This window comes from Berghia stephanieae, chromosome 14 (assembly GCF_034508935.2).
Source record: "Berghia stephanieae isolate SIO BIC M18660-M18661 chromosome 14, UCSD_Bste_1.3, whole genome shotgun sequence".
NCBI classification, from domain to species: Eukaryota; Metazoa; Mollusca; class Gastropoda; order Nudibranchia; family Aeolidiidae; genus Berghia; species Berghia stephanieae.
This window is the reverse complement of record NC_088373.1, coordinates 14,685,005-14,705,932: the sequence shown is the minus strand read 5'-3', so window position 1 is coordinate 14,705,932 and position 20,928 is coordinate 14,685,005. Positions and strand designations below refer to the sequence as shown.

Sequence of the window (20,928 nt, the reverse complement as noted above, 5' to 3'; positions counted from 1 at the left end):
GATAAAAAAGTTAGCTTAGGATAGAGAAGGATGGAAACTGTTTCTATGTGGCCTGTACCCCGACCCAGGGTGCAAAAGGCAATGATGATGATGATGCTATTATGTAGAGGGTTGAAAAACGTCTTCAGGTGAATTCTGTCTTATTAAACACATCTTTATTCAACAGAAGGCCAGAAGAAGCCAAGGCCCAAATCCCTGGCTATCTCTACCCCGACTCGACTTCTGTCCCTGGAAGAGGCCAGAGAAAGGGCCATTGTTGGCCACCTGGCCCCTCGACACACCAAATTCATAAATGTGGGCGGTGGTCCCAAGAACCTGCCTTCCAAGTACCACACTGTGTTGGATGTGCAGGGCTATAAGTAAGTTGTCTTCCTTGTTATGTTGTAGTAAAATGCTTTTTTTTTTTCTTGTAAAATGTCCTTTTCAATAGGCTTCAACAGTACTGACGTCACTTCCCTCGTAATGATGCATGGTAACTTAGTAACTGGTTCTAAACAACCGGAACAATGGCGGATGCCCTTATGAAATATTTCTCCGACAAGCATGAAAGTGTATCCAGAGGAGAAAAACAATATAAATCTGATCATGTTTTGACTTTTATACATTTGATTACATGATGTGAAAAAGTTCTGGTCAGCATGAAGAATAAAAAGCACCGATTTCTTTGTTTAAAACCAAGCTGCTCGTTGCTGGGCAGATGTGATATCAGACTATTGAATCTAATTGTAAATTTGTGATTTTCAGTGTGAAATTTTAATATTTTGTATCACCAATTTCTAGTGTCATCCTTCCAATTGAAAATGCCAACTCTATTATACTGTTACCATGCATTCGTAAAGATTATATTAGTTTTAATTTCAAATATATTATTATTCAATATTTTCAAATTTTTTTTATTTGTCAACACAATTAAAATCTTTTGGTATCTCCCCTTTAAAAAAACGCTCCCAAACCTTTTTTTTTCATTATCACAAAGTGTACGCTTATACTTGTATATAGTTTTTTAATGGTTTTGTTTGTTTGTTTGTTTTTTGGGGTTTTTTTCATTTCAATATATCTGGAACAGACTTTAAAGATCCTGTATATTGAGGCAGGAATTGTTCTGATAGCAAAAATTGAAAGATCTCAATTTGACTAATTCTGATTACGTATTTAGGTATTTGTCATTGCACAGCAGTGACGAGAAGTGTGCATTAAATATTTTTAACAAGACAACATGCAGCCTTTTAAGGAAATGAAATTTTCTTTAACATTTTTTTTGGATACAAACAATGGTAAAAGCAGTAGCTTTACCATACCTTGTAATCATTAGTAACTTGAATGTCAGTTCTGTTTTTATTGACAGACTTGTCAATGGTACAGATTTTATCGGTATAAACACATTTGGGGGGGGGGGGGGGGGGGAATCAAACTAGACCAATGGGATGGGGTTCCCGACCTCCCATAGTGGGCAGGGAGGTACTTACTGTGTTTTCTATCCCTCTGTATCTGTTTTCCATTTGCATTCTGTCTTTGTCTTGGAATGAGATTACTTGGATTTGTCCTGGCCCTGGCAGAAGTCCTGGCTGGGAGGAAAACAGTCGAATGTATAGTTATAAATTTGTAAATTATCACTCTGTTATGTACTGTTTTTTTTTTAACATATGATTTGTAAACATTTGAGTGTATTCCTCTTTGTGGGATCTTTTGCTTGTGTTTTGCTATCCAATTTTCTTCTTTTTTACTGGCGCTGATATGACCTAAATGTATTGCAAGCACCGTAAAACCCTTAAAAACAAAAACAAATCAGACCAAATTCCAATGATTTTCTCTAAATTTGGATTTTTAAAACGAAAAGTTAGAAAAAAAATATAAATATTGTATTTTTTGCTCAGAAATGGTGTATGATGAAACGGAATTCCTTTACCGCAATTTGAAAGCATTTTGGTGATAATCCTTATTAATACGAGTAGAAATCCTACATTTTGAGTACATACGTATAGTTTTTACTCAAATTCAGATTATTTTTCCAAATAATATCCAGATTTCTTTTTTCGTTGCTTGAGGTAGATCTACATTGATGTGTCTATGCAACGCGTGAAAGAAAGAGAGATAAAGAAATAGAAAAAATTTGTAGGAGTGAAATATCTGTTCAATGTTATAGTTATCATATAACGTTATAACAAGTGTAACTAAATGACAAATTGCCAGGTTTATGGACAATAAAGATTTATCATTATTTGAATGCTTTTCTTCTTACTTTAGAAGGCTTAACAAGTCTGGCTAAATACTTATTTCCATGAATCTAATAATCATTTGAACAGAATTGTCATTCGCAATAATTTTTTATTGATTTTATTGTCCGTCCAGGAAAAAGTCGTCTTCCAAGGAAAAAGAAAACAAACCACATCTGGGCAAAAAGTCCCCGTCTCTAAGTGGCCGAAGTGCTGGTGGTAGCGCCACGGCTGCTGCTGCTGGTAGTGGTGGTAGTAGTGGTGGTGGTGGGTGGAAATCCATCTTCTCCAAACAACGACCCAACAGTATTAAGAAGGGAAGGAAAGGCAGTGGACAAGGTAAGAAGATTTTTCCTCCAGATTCATTAAAAATTGATCCCTGAGAACAGCTTTCACTCTCTCCTTACCAGCCATTTTCAGGATTTTCCCCAAAACTTCTCACCCAACTAACACAAAAATAGATTTTTATCACCCAAACACAATAGCAGTAAAGTTCTTGCGATGCATGATTTCTTTAGCAAAACGTGCTCTACAACACACTGTTCATTTTCTTGAAATGTTATGGTGTACAAAAGAAATTTGAATAAGAAAAATGTTGGTTGTATCGTAACGAATGTGACGATTTTCCTATAGTTGGTAAGGAGAGGGTTAAGGCCCATAAGGTCAGAGTTTATCCAGTTGTCTATAGCATTAAACTGGCAGTAATTGCTTACTAACTTTTTGGATAAGATACTAGTCTAATGCTAAGAATCTTCCATCAAATTAAACTGGCTTTGTTACCCAGTCACGACTATGTGGACAGTAGAGTCATAAAAAATCTTAACTGAACAGAGGGGGGGGGGGGGTTGTGAGCCAAATTTAAAATCTTGGATTATCCCAATTTCCATTTTACTGGTGCTAAAGTGTTAAAAGTGTTTTAAGCTCAGTATAAAGTATTATACAAGTAAGAAATATGACAGCTGAAAAAAAAAAAAAAAGAACAAAATGCTTAGCACAAAATGTTTTGGCTTAAAACCCTTCCCCAACCAACAACGAAAGGTGTTTAAAAACTTCAAAAATTAACAAAATACTTTACACAGAATGTTTTGATTTAAAAACCCTTCCTCAGCAACCAAAAAAAAAAAAAAAAAGAGTTAACACAGAACACCCAGGGTTTAAAATCTTTTTTCAGCCAGCAACAAAAACGTCTTCCTCTTTCCTTTCAACCCCCCCCCCCCCCCCCCCCCCCCAGATCCCACACAGCTTCACCCACTCCAAGCCAAGGCTTTGACAGAAGAAGACGTGCACAACTGGAAGAGAAACCTCCGTACAGCCAAGAGTGCGGAGTCACTGTTTGCCATGTCCACCTCCAACTCATCGCAACGCGTCCAGGATAGTAACAACGACGATGACATGGAGAACATGGATAGCAGCACTGATGGCATGAGTGGTGGTATGAGAGTCGGTGGTGGTGGTGAACATTTGAAAAATACATCATTGACTCCCGTTCTCGGAGGAAGAAGTTCAGGAAAAGGCAAGTTTTACATTTTTGTTTATTTAATCTTTTAATAATGAAACATGGATTTTTTTTCAAATCAAAATTTATTCCATTTTTTATCCAGTTATAACTGCAGATCTAACATTTTTCAATATTAGAAGCCTACAGTAGTAAATGCGATGCTATGATGTCCATTCTTCTTCTTCTTCTTCTTGTGGAAACCTCCAATGTTGTTGAGGATCACTCCACAGTTTGTAGGGTATTACATTTTAAACTTGTAAAAACACTTCCCATATAATTAATAAAAAATGTAAAAATTACAACAAAAAAAAATTTTAATTAAAAAATTATTGTAATACTTGAGAATGCACTTTGAAAAAAGCTATGAATTGATTTTCTCATCTCACGTCTGTGCCAGATTATTTTCACCGTGATATTTTGAAAGAGGACTTTTTTTTTTTTCATAAAAAAAATATCCATTCAAAGTTGATTGAAAGCCTCCTACATTTTAAAGAAATTAAAATTTTGTACGAGCACGAACTTGACCATTTTGATTTTTAAAAAAAATGTTTTATTTACTTCTATATTTTTTTTTCACCATCATTTTTTATTGATAGGTCTTCGAACTCTGACCCACAAGAGATCTTTGTCATCGGATGCCTCTGCTGTTCTCCATCATCGATTTATGTACGATGAACCCAAGGATTTGCACTCGCCCATTGATGTGGATGGTAAGGAACCATTGGCCATTGGCACTGACATGTCTTTTCTCTCCTTTGGTTGCAGTTTGTTTTGTTATCTTTTCTTTTCTTTCAGTTGGTTTTGGAAGAGACGTCGATCATTTTCCTCCTTTTTCATTTTTTTTCTGTTGGCATCACTGATATCATCCTTATCACGACCCTACTACAACCACCACCACATCATCATCCCTACCGCCATCTTTTCTTACTACTACTAGAATATGTTGTAATTACACTTTCAACTTTTGAAATTCCTCCAAGTGGTGTCCGAAATTATTGCGAGACACATTGTTGATTGCATCTCAGTAAATTTTTAATGAAATTCAAATTTATACGTTATCGTCGCATAGATAGGTCTTGAACTCCATTTTTGTGACCAGTCATTCTCACCCCTGAACCATCATGACATCATCACCATCTCTACCACCACTACGACAGCAACTATCACATCATCATCAGTAACACCATCTCCACAACCACATCATCAATGCCCTCATTGTAATCAGTACCACCTCTAGTGCAAGCATCACTATCACATCATCTTCCTGGTGGGATCTTTTGACTTGTATGGATCAGAGTTGCGTTCTGCCGTTGTCTTGGCTTTATCCTTTTCCTGGCCGGATTCATTGGCAGAGAGGGAAACAATTAAATGTATAGTCGTTTTTGGGAGATGATATGTTTGTCCTCGTATATCATCTCTCTTTTGTGTGACGTTAGATTTGTTGTTCTAAATTGTGTATTTCTTTCACAAGGATTCTGTGCTTGTGTCTTGGTGAGACTTTTAGGTGACCTCAAACTAACTACATTGATAGTTTGATCTTGGAGTCCGTTTGTGAGCCCTATTTGAACCAGTCACTTTTTCTCCGGTGCTTTTTATCTTACTTAAATCTATATTTTTTACAGCCCCATATATATTTTCAGTGCCGCTGAATGACATACAAACATATACACGTAGACACACAAATCAATAAAGTTCACTCAGTTCTTAAGTCTCGTTAATTTTTCACGTTCATCTTTCTGTACTCATTACTACATTCACTTTTAGCTCTCTCTCTCTCTCTCTCTCTCTCTCTCTCTCTCTCTCTCTCTCTCTCTCTCTCTCTCTCTCTCCCCGTCTCTTTCTCTCTCTCTCTCTGTCCCTTTCTCTCTCTCTGTCTCTTTCTCTCTCTCTTCTCTCTTTCTCTCTCTCTCTCTCTCTCTCTCTCTCTCTCTCTCTCTCTCTCTCTCTCTCTCTCTCTCACACACACACACACACAAATCAGTAAAGTGCACCCAGTTCTTTAGCCTCGATAAGTTTTCACTTTTCATCTTCATGTACTTAACAATGATACACACACACACACACACACACACACACACACACACACACACACACACAAATCAGTAAAGTGCACCCAGTTCTTTAGCCTCAATAAGTTTTCACTTTTCATATTCATGTACTTAACAATGATACACACACACACACACACACACACACACATGTACTTAACAATGATACACACACACACACACACACACACACACACACAGAGGATTCAATTAAAATGTTAATTTCTTGGCAATTGCCAACATGAAACATACGTTAATTTAATATTTACGATTAACAAATAAAGCACATTTACACCTAACAATAAAGTTCACCAGTACTTTAACCTTGGTTAGTTTTGCACTTTAATCTCTCTGTACCTATCACTATATTCACTTTGAGCAGTCTGTCTCTCTCTCTCTCTCTCTCTCTCTCTCTCTCTCTCTCTCTCTCTCTCTCTCTCTCTCTCTCTCTCTCTCCCTCTCCCTCTCTCTCCCATCCTCTCTGTCTCTCACTCTCTCTCTATGTCTCTCTATCTGTCTCTCTCTCATTCACACACACACACTCACACATACACACACACACAGACACCTGGGTGGGGTTCCTGACTACCCATAGTGGGCAAGGGGGTACATACTATGTCTTCTATCCCCTTATATCTGTTTTCCAACATGCTTTCTGTCTTTGTCTTGGAATGAGATTACTTGGTTTTGTCCTGGCCCGGCAAGAGTCCTAACTGGAAGGGAAACAGTCAAATGCATAGTTATTGTTTGGGAGATGATATTTTTTTCCTTGTAAATCATCTCTCTGTTATGTATTATTATTTTTGTTATTTTGAATGTATAATGAAATGTAAGCATTTGAGTGTATTCCTTTTTGTTGGATTTTGTACTTGTGTCCGGATGAGACTTATAGGTGATCTCAAACTAAGTACATTGGTGGTATGCTCTTGGAATCTACATCTGATCCCTATTTGTTCCGTTCCCCTATGTCTTACTTTTTCTTTGGTGCTTTAATTGTAATTCTAGAACTTTTTACTATCCCATTTTCATCCTTTTTACTGGCACTGATATAACCTAAATGTGTTGCAAGCGCCATAAAACCCTTAAAAACAAACAAACAAAACACACACACAAACACACACTATCTTTCCTTCTGTCAGACAAACCTAAATCTATAAACAGGGTGTCCAGTGAGGTCGGATAAGTCGGATAAAGTCGGTTTTTTTTACCTTAAGGTCGGATTGGAAGGAAAAAGTCGGATAATTGCACCCGAGGTCGGATTTTTTGCCGTGTCAAACATTTTCCTCAAAACCACAAAATCACCATTATGTCTTATGTCATATTTTGACACCTGTGCTCAGTCTCTTGAAATTTGGTGACGGTCCCGTTTTTATGACGTCGGGCCAGACAGAATGGCACCAGATGTCACAATTGATACAGAAGACCAGTGGTGTTCTTTGATTAGCTGGTTGATGGTTGAAGGGGAAGGGAGGGACAAATGGGTCTGGATTTTTTTCTCCGTTGTAGGTACCTATTGCCTTTTTAATACCCCCCCCCCCTCTCTCTCTCTCTCTCTCTCTCTCTCTCTCTCTCTCTCTCTCTCTCTCTCTCTCTCTCTCTCTTTCTTTCACTTTCTCTCTCTCTTTTTCTCTCTTTCTTATAATCATATGGTTATACAGAGATAATAATGTATTATTAGAATAAAGCAATGGTGATTGGCTTAATTTACTCTTCTTTCTTTTTACCTTTGGGCTATGGCTTTACATTTGAGGGATTATTGGGTTGTATTTAAGCTGAATAACCACTATGTTCGGTAACAAAGATATTGTAGCCTGCTTTATGAAGTACAAATCAAAACAAAACAACACTTTCTGGCCTTTTATTTGAATAGCATTGTAGGCCTTATATATATGGAAAGGACAATTCATTAAATGTTTACAAAAAGTAAATTTATGTCTAATAATAAGAATGGATTTATACTACTTATAGTAATATATTTAATAATATTAATACAAAATTATGTTCCTGTTATTTTTACACTTCCTCCTTTTTGACAAATTGCTATTATCATCACTGGATAAAAAACACTCACCAAAACCACTGCATCAACATCTCTACCACCACTACTATTACAACCACCACCACCACATCATCATCCCTACCACCACCACTACTACTACAAATAACACCACATCATCCCTACCACCACATCATCATTCCTACTACAACTGCTACAACCACCACCACACAGTAATCTCTAAGACCACCACTACTACAACCACCACCACATCATCAACCCTACTACAACCACCATCACAGCATCATCCCTACCACCACTACTACTACAACCACCATCACATCATCATCTCTAAGACCACACCACTACTACAATCCTTACCACCACTCCTACTACAACCACCACCACACCATCATCACTAGCACCACTACTACTACAAATAACATCACATCATCCCTACCACCACTACTACTACAACCACCACCACTCATAAACCCTACTACCACTACTACTACAACCACCACCACATCATCATCTCTACCACCACTACTACTACAGCAACCACCACATCATCATTCCTACCACAGCTACTACAACCACCACCACACAATCATCCATACGACCACTACTACTACTACAATCACTACTACCACATCATCCCTATCACCACTACTACTACAACCATCACATCATCATCCCTATCACCACTACTACTACAACCATCACATCATCATCCCTATCACCACTACTACTACAACCATCACATCATCATCCCTACTACAACCACCAAATGTTTAAATTACACTTTCAACTTTTGAAATTCCACGGAGTCGTGTCAGAAATTGCTGCAATACAAATTTTGGATCGCATCTCAGTAAATTTGAGTGAAATTCAAATTTATAGGTTATGGTCGCATGGATGGGTCATGATCTTCACGATGAAAAATTTCCTCCTTTTTTATGACCAGTCATTCTCACCCCTGCTTTTAAATTGCTTGGTAGGATTTTTTTGGGGGAGGTAGGATTTTTAAGTCTGATAATCTGCTGGACACCCTGATAAAGTGGATCATACAACAGCCGCCATCATATCATTACCACCACACCTACCATTCATTTTAATATTTTATATGTCATAAATTGGTTTTGGAACTTTACTTGATTTGAAACAAGGGGTATTAGGATGATTATAGATCTCAATAGATTATATTTTGTTAAGCATTGAAATTGTTCGGAATTGTTTCTGAAATTTACGTGAGCCAAATTTTAAGTTGGCGTCTCTGGTCAACTTGAAACAATGGGATGTGGGCATTAGTGAATCTGTGAATACGGGAGATGTATGTGGCGACTACCACTACTACTACAACCATCATCACATCATCATCCTTACCACAACTACTACAACTACCACCACATCATTATCCCTACCACTACCATTACTACAACCACCATGTTATAATTACACTTTCAGTTTTTGAAATTCCTCCGAGTGATGTCAGAAATTGCTGAGAGACACATTTTAGATTCCATTAAATAACTTTTAATGAAATTTAAATTTATAGGTTATTTTTGCATGGATGGTTCTTGATCTAACGCTGAAAAATTTCCTCCTTTTTAGTGACCTGACATTCTCATCCCTGTCTTTTCCTATTTTTTTAATTGCCAATTCAAAAATGATAATACTTACTACTTTTTTTTTTTCTCCTTTCAACCACAGATGACGATGACATGTCCCCGAATTTGAAGGCAACCACTTTCACCCGAGGCGATTCTAGCCGTAGGGCAGTTCCTCGTCGTGTCCCTTCAGCTCCTTCCACACCACACCAGGATAAAAAGATTGGAGGGACAAGTAGAGACAAAAGTGTTGCTGCCTCTGATGGACAACAACGACAACAACAACAACAACAAGAAGAAACTACCATCGAGGCCATGGAGTTGGACGGGGAGGAATTTTCGTACAGGAAGTCTCTGACAGGCGGAGATATCAATATAGACCAGGCTATAAAATCGAGGCTGAAACAAGTTTCTCATCACAGCATGAAATCTATGACCACCGACGAAGATCTCGCTGCAACAGCTTGTGCACCTCTTAAGCGATGCGCCAAAACACCGCCGAAAGGCCGAAAGAGAGGTAAACAGCAAAAACCTTCCTCATCCTCATCTGCTCAACAAGACAATAATAATAGTAACAGTGATAAGCCTCCCTTACTCGTCTCCAAAACAGATGCAGCCTCGAGTAAGGATGGAAAGACAACTGCTGTTGTTTCATCTCATAGTCTGGAGAGCAGTCCCGACGATCCTCACTCGCGCATGCGCCATTTTTATTCTCGTTTTCACGATTATGCAGAAATTGTCTCGGATGAAGATTCTTGCGGGGCTACCACGACCCCGAGCAGTCAGGGTACCATGTCACTGTCCAGTTCCGGTTGTAACATGCAGGATGTCCTGGACCAAATCGATTCTCGTCTAGCTCTGCACGCTAAACTATTTCCTCGTCTTGGAATAGGAGACAGTGGAGGTGGTGGTGTTGTTGGTGGAAATGCAGCACAGCAGGCAGGATCCTCGTCATCTTCATCCTCTTCCCCGTATCCAGATCGTAGCCCAATTGTTTCCCATGGTATTTGCTCAGCCTACCCAAATTGCGAAGAGCATCCATATGCTGTAATACCTGCTCGGCAACCAAATATTCAACAACAGCAACCACAATTACCATCACCGTCATCGACATCAACATCATTTCCAGCCACAGCATCCAATGTTTTGACGAAGGAAACTGAATTCTCTGTATCTCTGTCTCCGTCATCTACCTCTCTTGGCTCCCCTCAGAGGGAAACGGAATTTCCCGCCTTGGGCAATACGTCTCCGAGGGAACATATAATGTCATCTCAGTCTAATATCAAAACTCCCACAGAACTTTCAAACACAATCAAATCGTCAACCACTCATGATTTGTCTTCATATTCCTTTAATAATCAGTCAGAAAACCTGGATTCATTAAATCACATGTCTCACCAATCTTTTTCGGATAACGATGTATCCATGATCAAAACCAAAACTGCTGGCGAATTTCAAAAAGCATCCGTTTCATCCTCATCCTCCTTATCACCTCAAAAACTTCTTACACACCAACGAGTACAAAAATTGCAGCATTCTGGGGGTGGTGCTCACTCAAATTCTTCATCATCGTCTTCGACCTCAACCCGTGTCGTGAGGCGAAGGGCGGAGTTTATTCCTTCATCAAAAGCCGGCTCTGCTGATTTGAACAATTTGGAGGATTTGCTCGATAATTTAGAGACGAATAATAGTAAACCTGCAGTTTTGTCCTCACCAACGATGCAGAGTAATAAATTGAGATATGTAGGCTCAGGAGGCAGGAGAAAGCATCACCACCAGCACCATCATTACAATCATCAACAACAACCTCCGTCCAGGTCAGCATCTCTCAATTCATCCCCTCACCACTCCCCGCATCACCACAATCACCCTCCTCAGCAATCTCATCATTTTTATCAGCATCATCATCAACATCAACATCATCAGCAGCATCACCATAAAAACCAGGATAGATTCATCGATTCCTCATCTAAACCTCCCAAATCACCTAGCCTGGATTCGAAAATTTTGTCTTCAGCAAGGGAAACGACTCAAAACCAACAAACACATCCATCTTCTTTCTCACCTTCCTCTTCACAATTTAGTGATAGCAATAGAGTCATATCTGGAAATATTTCCGTCGGGGGTGGTGGGATGTGTAAGTGTCTTAGTGTGCCCAGTGACATTGCCAGATCCTTAGAAAATGTTCTGGGAAGTCAGTCTGATATTCTCTCTTCTGTGACCATCAGCGAACTTTCCGCGTCTATGACCAGTTTTGGGAATGGAGTCGGAGAGATGAATACCAGCAGGAATAATGCCATGTTGTCATCAGCATCAGCCCCGTGTCCAAGAAGAGAAAATGACCCACGACACAGGAGAAGTACTTCCCTGGATAGTTTAAACAACGAAACCGATCGTCTGGTGTCGCGAACATTAAGAGAGATTAACCAGCAAATTGAAACTGCATTTAAACAAGGCTCGGGTGGATCGGCCACGATGAATGATCCTACAAGTGCTGTGCCTCATGGCCATCATCTTCCTCATCAACATCCCCACATGATTCAGAGAATGGTTTCGTCTGATTGCGATTTATCAGCTGGTAACAGGTCAAGTGAATTAATAGGTCGTAGCAATCAGAATAAAAGAGATTCTTCGTCGTCCACTCGTAAACAAGATGTTTGCGAGTCATTTGGAGTAGATGGAAATGGAAGTTCTTCCGCCAGCCCACTTCCTGTTTCAGACCAAACCATAACTCCAACACAATTTCTGTGCCCCGACAATAATACTCCTGACGTTTTTCAATTTGAAGACGGGGATGGAGAATTCTTTGAGGAAGTTGTGCATTCCAAGACTTGTGTTCAAAATGATGATGATGATGATGAAGAGGAAGATGTTGATGAGGAAGAAGATTTTGAAGATGAAGAGGGTGGTGAAGATGATTCAGGGTTTATTTTCGTGTCCGGAGATCATGTGACTAATACCAATTCTTTAGACATGGAAGGACAGACTAATGTCTCTTTTAGACAAACCTATAAACACCAAGACGACTGCCTCGTCAAAGAGATGCCAGCTGTGATCAAATCTCCAAAGTGCAATAGGAATCGTGGCGGGAAGAGTGGTAGGTCAGTGGGTGGTGACCTTGACCTTGTTTTCAGTAGGGGTGAAGGAGAAGGCCGAAAGGTGGCTGCTGTAAAGTCACCGTGCGATTTGGTAGGTTCTGATTTGCCTACAAGGGCAAAAAGATCTACAAATGAAGCAACAAAAACTACCACGCAGTCAACTTCTTCAGAGGAGTTTGATGAAGTTGCCTCCCCTGATGAAGGCAATGATGATGATGATGATGATAAAGAAGGTACAGGAAATGATATAGAATTGAGTCAATACGACAACACAACATCGTCATCAGTCTCTGGGGATGCCTCCTTAGACTTTTCTTCTTTTTCTTCTACGATGCCTAATGCTGCTTCAGAGGGTGGAAATCTAGAATCATCTAACCGACAGCTAAAAGAAGGCGTAGCAGGAGGCCCAAGCAGAGATTTGACACTGCCCCTCAACCAATCACAAACATCGCAGCCCCACCCCCAAAGTGCATCAACTTTGTCTCCCAATTCTTGCAGAAATTTTAGAGGAGATAGAGGAATTAGTGGAAGCAGCTCAACGCTAAGTCCTCAAAACGAAAATGTCTCCCCTGTGGTCATGAGACGATTGCACTCTCCTCGTGGAATGTCCGGTAGCAGCAGCAGCAGCATTGGAAGTGGCGGTTGTGGTGTTGGTTTTCAGCATCATCGCCACGGACATCATCATTCAAATTCACCCACATGGCTAGATCAGTCATCATCTCTCAGTCCAAGTACTCTGAGGTCAGCTTTGTCTGCATCTGGGAGTCACCCAATCCAACCTCAACGTGGCCTTGAGGTCGATAAGAAGAAGATCAGAGGTCAATCGAGTACTGGTGATTTAGTAGAATCAGATCTGCCACCATCATTACTCCAGTGGCGAGAGAGTGGGCTTTTCAACAACGATTCAAATAATGGAGATGATGAGGAGAGAATATCTAGTCTCTGTGCTGTCGGTTTAATGAGCCAACGAGTTCGATTGAGCCGTGAGTCATCCAACAGCAGTCTCCCAAGTCCAGATGTGTCCTTTTCGTCAGGTATGCTCCCAGTCTTGCCCCATCAGCAACTGACTCAAGGACAACAACCGCCACAACGTCAATTGTCCACATCATCAGTCCGAAGTCCTCCTCCACCTCAGCACACATTGCCCGATGTTGTACAATCAGCTGCAGCTCATAACACCAGCAACGACGATAGTGTATTTTCCTCTTCATCTTTGTCTCCCCCAATTCGTCAAACCCCTCATCATCCCTTAGCGTATAGGAATGCCTCATCGTCATCATCACCATCAGCAGCATTACCCTCTTTCTCATCATCAACCACATCACCTTCAGCACAAAATAATCGAAATGAAAATGTCAGAGAGGACAATAGAGATAATTTTAGCAGTATTAGTAGTAGTGGAGGTGGTAGTCCTAGCACGGCCCCATTAAAACTGGCCTTGTATCATCCAGAAGAATTTTCCATGGATATTGAGGCATCCATCGTAAATCGTTCGCCTAACTTGTCCTCGTCTTCCATACCAAACTCAGCCTCTCTACCGCAAGTCCATACGAGTCAGGCTACTGTGACTGAGAGGAAGGCAAGGATGAGCAAGTCATCAACAGAAAATGCCATCTCCGAACGTCAGCGACAAGGCAGCAGATCCACTGTCGATAATAATGTTGCAACAAGCAGACCGAAAAAGGATCATTTTAAACAAGGTGATGATAGTAATGATTGCAATACCTGGCAGTATCCGTCGTCGTCATCACCGATATTGCAGCAGCGCAGTGAAAGTAGGGATGGAAATAATATAATGCTGAAGGAGGAGATTTTGGCAGGTAATTTTGTAAGAGGCGGAGAAGGTCGTCAGCCGAAACAATTAGGAAGAGAAAAGAACAGAAGACGAAATAGAGAAAGGGAAGATTTACAACTTTACCATCAAGGTATCGTAGACGAAAGTCAACTGCGGAAGAGTAAAGCGGACAATCTTAGCACCAGAGACCAGGAGGCAGCCATGGAAGTTGATAATTTATGCAACAAATTGGTGGATGAATTGAAGTCTCCAACGTCATCTGGTGTTTCTATGGTATTTCCTCCTCCTAATGAAGAGATAGAGTCTGTTTCTCAGAATAGGGCTGGTGTGCGGGATGTAGTTTCAATGGAATCAGAGGAACAAGATAATGCTTTAGTTGTCAACGAACCTTCATTTTCTAATACTGAATTGAAAGAAGTCCAGCATCATTTGCCAGGTAGAGCAGCTTGTTTTTCTCCATCTCAAGAAAGAACACATCCGCACCAACGGTTGATAGAGGAGTCTCAAAATGCACAGAATACAAACCGTGAGTCCAGTGTGGTCCTCCGAAGCATCAGCAGTCCAGCTTCATCTGCTCCAACAGCAAGAGCAATGGAGTCTCCACCTCCTCCTGTTGCTCATGTTAGAAAGACGCCCCCTGTTTCAAAAATTCCTCGACCCAAAACCAGCGGGACAGGTGGGGGTGACAACAACAGCAACAGTAGTAGCCCTTCGAGTTTTCAAAGAAGTTACAGTGCTAGATTGTCCAGCCCTGTCTATGCTAGTTCAGCATCTGCCACAACACCTTCTCCCAGAACTAGATCTGGGGCTGGGGGAGGAGGAGAAGGATCTTCTCTGTCATCCTCCACCTCATCACCCTCATCATCTAGACTGTCTCGTAGAGGATCAGAGACAACTCAATTAACAACAGGTTCAAAAAGACTCGGTCATAATCGTAGATCCTCAGACACAAAATTAAGTGACTTCAGGAGTGGAGGAAATGGAAGCAGTGGTGGTATTGATTCATACACTCCTTCATCATCAAGACAATCTTCAGCTTCAACACGATATTCTAGTGGAGGAAGATCCAAAACTTTTTCCTATTCAGAATCCAAGTATTCCTCGTCATCCCCAGATGGCAACAATCCCAGATCTAGAATCCCTTTGTCTCATCGTATTCCAAGTCCCAACAGTTCAGATAGATCACATCAACAGGACAGTGGCTCTAAAGCATCGTCATCATCTTCACTTTCATCATCAGCAGCAGCAGCATCAGCGTCATTATCCACCTCATCAAAACAAAGCCAGCAGCAGCAGACTGCTAAGAAAGCCACCAGTCCTTACCCAAAGCCAAGAAGATCTTCATCCACAAAAACCGGAGGTAGTGGTGGTGTCAAATCAGCATCATCTCCCTATTCAGATCAACAACAGAAGTCGGGGGAAGAGTGCAGTTACAACATTACAGAGAATATTAAAACCAGTAGCAGAAGTGAAGGACAGAGTCGGAGAAGCAGTTCTGGTGCTGTGAAATCTCGAGACTCTGCCAGATCTTCCACTGCTTTGTCTCCTTCTTCAGTTTTACCAGGAGAAGCGAAATCCAAAACGATTGTAAAAGATTTGAAAGATGACGGCGGAGTCAAGCTGGTCATTGAATCTCAACCAGAGCTCAAGAAGAAAATCCAAACGGTTCATGCGAAGAAGGTTTCGCAACCACCACGACAATTAGCCGAAGCATTGGGTTGTGAAAGCAGAGAGGATGTTGATAATGATTTTTACATCAACGATGATGATTATAATATAGTACCTGATAGTACCACTCTAGTAAGCTTTGATTTAGGGATTGAAGAAGGGGGAAATGGTCATGCAGGAGATCAGGGTGAAAAAAAACTTCATAATGTTAACAAAGTCCCCCCACCAGTTGCTAAAAAAAAGTTCAAATATAATTCAAAATCTCTCCCTCGCAAAGGGAAAAAGATGATTGATGGTGATGGATCAAGACAGGAGTCCTCATCACCCATACAGATACCGCTTAATCAAAAATTATCGGAAGTTGAGAAATCTTACACTGACATGGTCAGTAGTCGGTCGTCTTTGGATGATTCTATACTTCAGTTAGCTGCTGAACGACAAGAGATTTTGTTTGATGACGATGAGCATTGCGAGAGCTATGGTTACTCTACAGGGTCACTAAGGGTTAAAAGGTCACAGAGGCTACAGAGTTTGGTGGATCTTTTCGAGAAAGGGTCCGACTCAAATGTTTCAGAGAGCTCAGGAAGTAGTCCCGTTACTCGACACAGGACTTACTCTGCCTCGGCCGTGTCATCGGGTCAGCAAGGAGATCGTCTGCCTTTGACTACCTGTGTCGAAGACCGTATGTGTTCTCCTGAATTCTCTGCGGTGGATGGATGTGATTCTGTGGCAGCCGAAAATAGTGGATGGTCCCAGGAAAGGGAGAGATACCCCAGGAGGAGAAACGTTAGTGAAAGTGAAGGGGACTCCCACCAACAACAGCAAACACAACAGCAATTTTTCAGTGGGGATCATGACGAAGCAGTGTTAAGACAAAAGGATCGAGGATTTCAACAATATCAAGTGGATAGTGTTAATACTAACGTTGGAGACCCTGAAATTTCAAATAGATCTCTGCCATCATCGGCTCGAAGTAGAATATCAGCTCCACCAAATCTATCCTCTCCAGCACAACCCTTGTCATCATCATCATCATCATCCCCATCTGCAGTGATAAATAATTCTTCATCTTCACCATCGTCGACTTCATCATCTACCGCTGTATCTCCTGGAGTTTCATTGAGGAACTCGTCAAATTCTGCTGCAGCATCGCGTCCACCTCGATACCAGCAAGCACAATCGTCTGGGACAAAGTCACCACACACTCGGACACGCACACTGAGCGAATCGTCAGCTGCATCTGCTTCGTCAGATTGTGACTCATTACATATCGCTGAAAGTGGTGGGACATCTCCACAGCTCACTCATCGCCTACCTCCACCGTCACCAACAACATCATCGTCATCTCAACAACAACATCTACAGGCAAACAGATCCAGGACTTTGTCTTCCTCATCTGTGGAAACAGACGTCACTAACGCTTCCCCACCAACTTCACCAAAGGGAGGTAACAACAAAAATAAAGACGTTGAACGAAGAGGCAGTATTAAAGAGTTGTTGCTCATGTTTGAAAAAACATCGTCCGGAAACGAACAATTTCAACAAGAGCAAGAGCAGCCTAACAACAACATGATCACGAATAATAATCCCGACTACCTCCTTTCTACCTCGGTGCCTCCTCCACGTGTCCAAAGAATGCGGTCTGTCTCACCACCAACTGTCAAGCACAGGGAGACTTCCAGTGGAAGAAGAGACAGAGTCAATTTAATGAGATTAAGCCTAGAGATCCCTCCTTCGTCCACATCTGAAGTCAGTGTCGGAGGCAGTGGGCCGGGTCCAGGCCAGCACCATAATTTGGATTTTAGTAACAAGTCGCAGGCTCTTCGATTAGGTCCAAAACCTTTTTATCCTGTAACTAGTAATAAGTGAACAAATTAATATCAATGGGTGTGTGTGTGTGTGTGTGTGTGTGGCAATTTAGCTTTATATAGTATTTTGTAGAACATGGACTTTTAAGTATTAATGACCTTTTGATTGTCTGAGAAAAAATTGAATGAAAAATGAAATCTGACTTTTTTAATGTATGGAAATGACCCCTTGCTTGTCCTTGTCCCAAGAGTTTGCTTTTTAGGCCAGAAAATTAAAACAAGGAACAGAAAAAAAATCTCTACATTTATATTATGTTATTTAATAGTCCAAACATACCACTGTTTTGGGTCATGACGGTGTTGTGTGGTAAGGTATTTATTTAATAGTCCAAACATACCACTGTTTTGGGTCATGACGGTGTTGTGTGGTAAGGTATATTATTTAATAGTCCAAACATACCACTGTTTTGGGTCATGACGGTGTTGTGTGGTAAGGTATTTATTTAATAGTCCAAACATACCACTGTTTTGGGTCATGACGGTGTTGTGTGGTAAGGTGTTCCATTTTTAGGTCTTTGAAAAGTCGGTCGTTATGCTTTTTGTGAGGTCAGTGCATTTTAATGATAGTGTTGAGATGTGAGGGAAGTATTCATCATCAAAGCTAGCTCTTAAAATATACACATGAAATGATACTCTTAGTAAAATCAGCAAATTTGAAGTTGAGGAAATAAAAAGAGAGGAAATCAAAGAGGAAACAATAGAATTACGCTTGAAATGCCTTTTCATACAAAATTGGTCAATTATTATTTTTTTTGGTAGCGTTCTGTACAACTAAAATAACATTAGTTTTATTAATGGCAGTGGCAGCAGGAATTATAAACAGGGTTTTAAATAATGAATATTTTAAATTTTGAAAATATGATATTGACTTTTATTGTGTATGCTTCAGACCCATATCCTATTGACCTGCCTGTCTTTAATAGCAGCAGAAAGGATGAGGAAATAGAAATAAACAAGTTTGTCAAGACCTGCAACTTACCGACCTGCCTAGACTGCAAAGCATCTATTTATTTTTAATAACGTCTCTAGAGTTCATATGTTAAATTTTCAGTCACAGTGAATTTGAGAGGGTTAAATAAATTCATGATGTCCTAGTTCTTACAAGATCTTGGTCACTGAATGTGCAAGGAATCCCTTTGTTATATACTCATTTATTCATATGTTACTACTCGTAAGGAGCATACATCACTACTCATAACGAGATTTTCATTAGTATTTTGTTGTTTTTTTTTTTTTGTAAATTAAAAAATCTAATAAAGTATTTTCTACCAGCAACTAATCAGCAAAAGATTAACTACGCATAGAATCGCCAAATAAAGAAGAATGCTTCATGGGATTGATAAATCTTTATCTGATGCCTAATAAAGGATTTTATTGTGTCTCATATAAAGAATATTTAGAGTATACCAATTTTTTAAAGAAATATTGGAATTTTTTACGAAAGCAGATGCTTTTTAATTTTATTTGACTAATTACACAATTTTTAAAAATTGTTCGTTGTTACGAGGAAAGATTTTTTCCCCTAAAAAAAATTACGCATTTAAGATTATAAATTTTTGTTTTCTTTTACGCATTGTTTCAGCAAGAAGCATTTTAAAAATAATATTTGATTTGTTTAATGAGTGTATAACGTGTTAGGTGTGTGGCATTATGGCCTCGAGATTAAGAATCAGATCTGAGAATTTAACCAAATAAACTGTAGTTTTGAAATAATTCAATTAATTATAGTGGTAATATTGTCAAAGATTGTTCTGATGACGACGATAATGATCCATGCATTTGTCAGTTCAGTCAAGACAAAGTCTAAAATAACCATTTGTATCACTATCATCAGAGCCGAAGTCTCATATTGTTAGAAATAATGAATTAACACGTAAAGTAACAATAACATGAACTTTGATGGGTATGATCAATATCTATGTAAATAATATATTGAAGTAGAAATGTTATTTAAATGTCTGGTTTCATTTTAACTCCATGCTTTGACTAAGTATTTATACATGATACAATCTCCTACTATTTATTCAATATAAAACTTGTCAGGTTTTTATAGAGGTTTGAACTGCTCAAGAGCTTCTAGATGTAGACACTTGGAAGTCAGTATAGATAGATACACATGACCATAGGTGGCCCCTGATTCCAACCAACCCATTTGGAAACCTGTATATTATCGTTGTTGAAAAGAGGCACAGAGTAAAACCTTAGTCAAAGTGATACTAAGCTGCTAAAAGCTATGAACTGTAAAAACAGCTTAAAACGTGAACAAAATATCAAACACGGAACATTTTGGGCTCAAAACCCCTTCTTCAGCCAACAACAAAAAAAAACAAATAATGTATTTATGTTTTTTGTGGGGTTTTTTTCTGAAGAAGGGTTTTGAGCCCGAAACGTTCCTTGTTTGATAGTTTGTTCTTTTTTTAAGCTTGTGTATTCATTTTTGTTTATTACTTTTTAGAGTAAAACCTTCAAGACTTAGTAGCTTGTAGATAAGCACACAAGTAAAGTTTCCTTGTTTGTGCTGTCAGGAACTTGAAAGTCCTGTTAAGGGCTGTTAACGTGTGTTTTATGTTTATGTCTACCAGTCGTTGTGTCATTCATGTTGGTGAAAGTTACTCAATGATATTAATCCTGCAAAGGCAGGTGCTCAGAAAAAAAAATCCTGCAACTACCAATAAGAGGAAAAAACAGAAGTGCGGTTAATTATATAAATGCCGTTTTTTTTTCATTTTCGAATTCCGGCCAGAAAAAAAAACAAAAAAAACGGCGAGACCTCTTTTTCAAAAATAAAAATCCTGCCATGCCGGATTTTTCCGGCGAACTTTCACCCATGGTGTCATTGAATCAAGTTGAGGACGTTCTTTGTCACCCAGGGTGTAAATACAAAAATAAAATGATGTTCTTATTCCTGGACTCGTATTGGTTTGGAAATTGTCACCAATATATTGAATAAGTAGTAGTAGACTGTGTCTGCCTAATATGTTAACATACATTTTGTGTATATATGCCATTTACATATATAAATATATTTATGCCTTGTAATAAAATTACGGTCAACTCATTACAATGGCCGGTTCTGTTCTGTAAACAGTGAAATGTGTATATACTCGTATAACATACGTACAATTACAATACAA

General features: G+C 39.6%; 1 protein-coding gene across 3 annotated transcripts in view; it reads left to right on the top strand.

Moving 5' to 3' along the window:
- The window catches only part of LOC144959921 (uncharacterized), a 116,122-nt gene extending 95,538 nt beyond the window's left edge, over positions 1-20,584 (top strand). For all 3 annotated transcript variants that reach the window (XM_078892769.1, XM_078892771.1, XM_078892770.1), the window contains 5 exons: positions 167-359; positions 2,350-2,552; positions 3,445-3,726; positions 4,308-4,421; positions 9,469-20,584. In XM_078892769.1, the coding sequence (XP_078748895.1) occupies positions 167-359; positions 2,350-2,552; positions 3,445-3,726; positions 4,308-4,421; positions 9,469-17,795 (9,119 nt within the window). In that variant the 3' untranslated portion in view covers positions 17,796-20,584. The remainder of the gene's footprint in view (positions 1-166; positions 360-2,349; positions 2,553-3,444; positions 3,727-4,307; positions 4,422-9,468) is intronic.
- Positions 20,585-20,928: the final 344 nt, after the last annotated feature.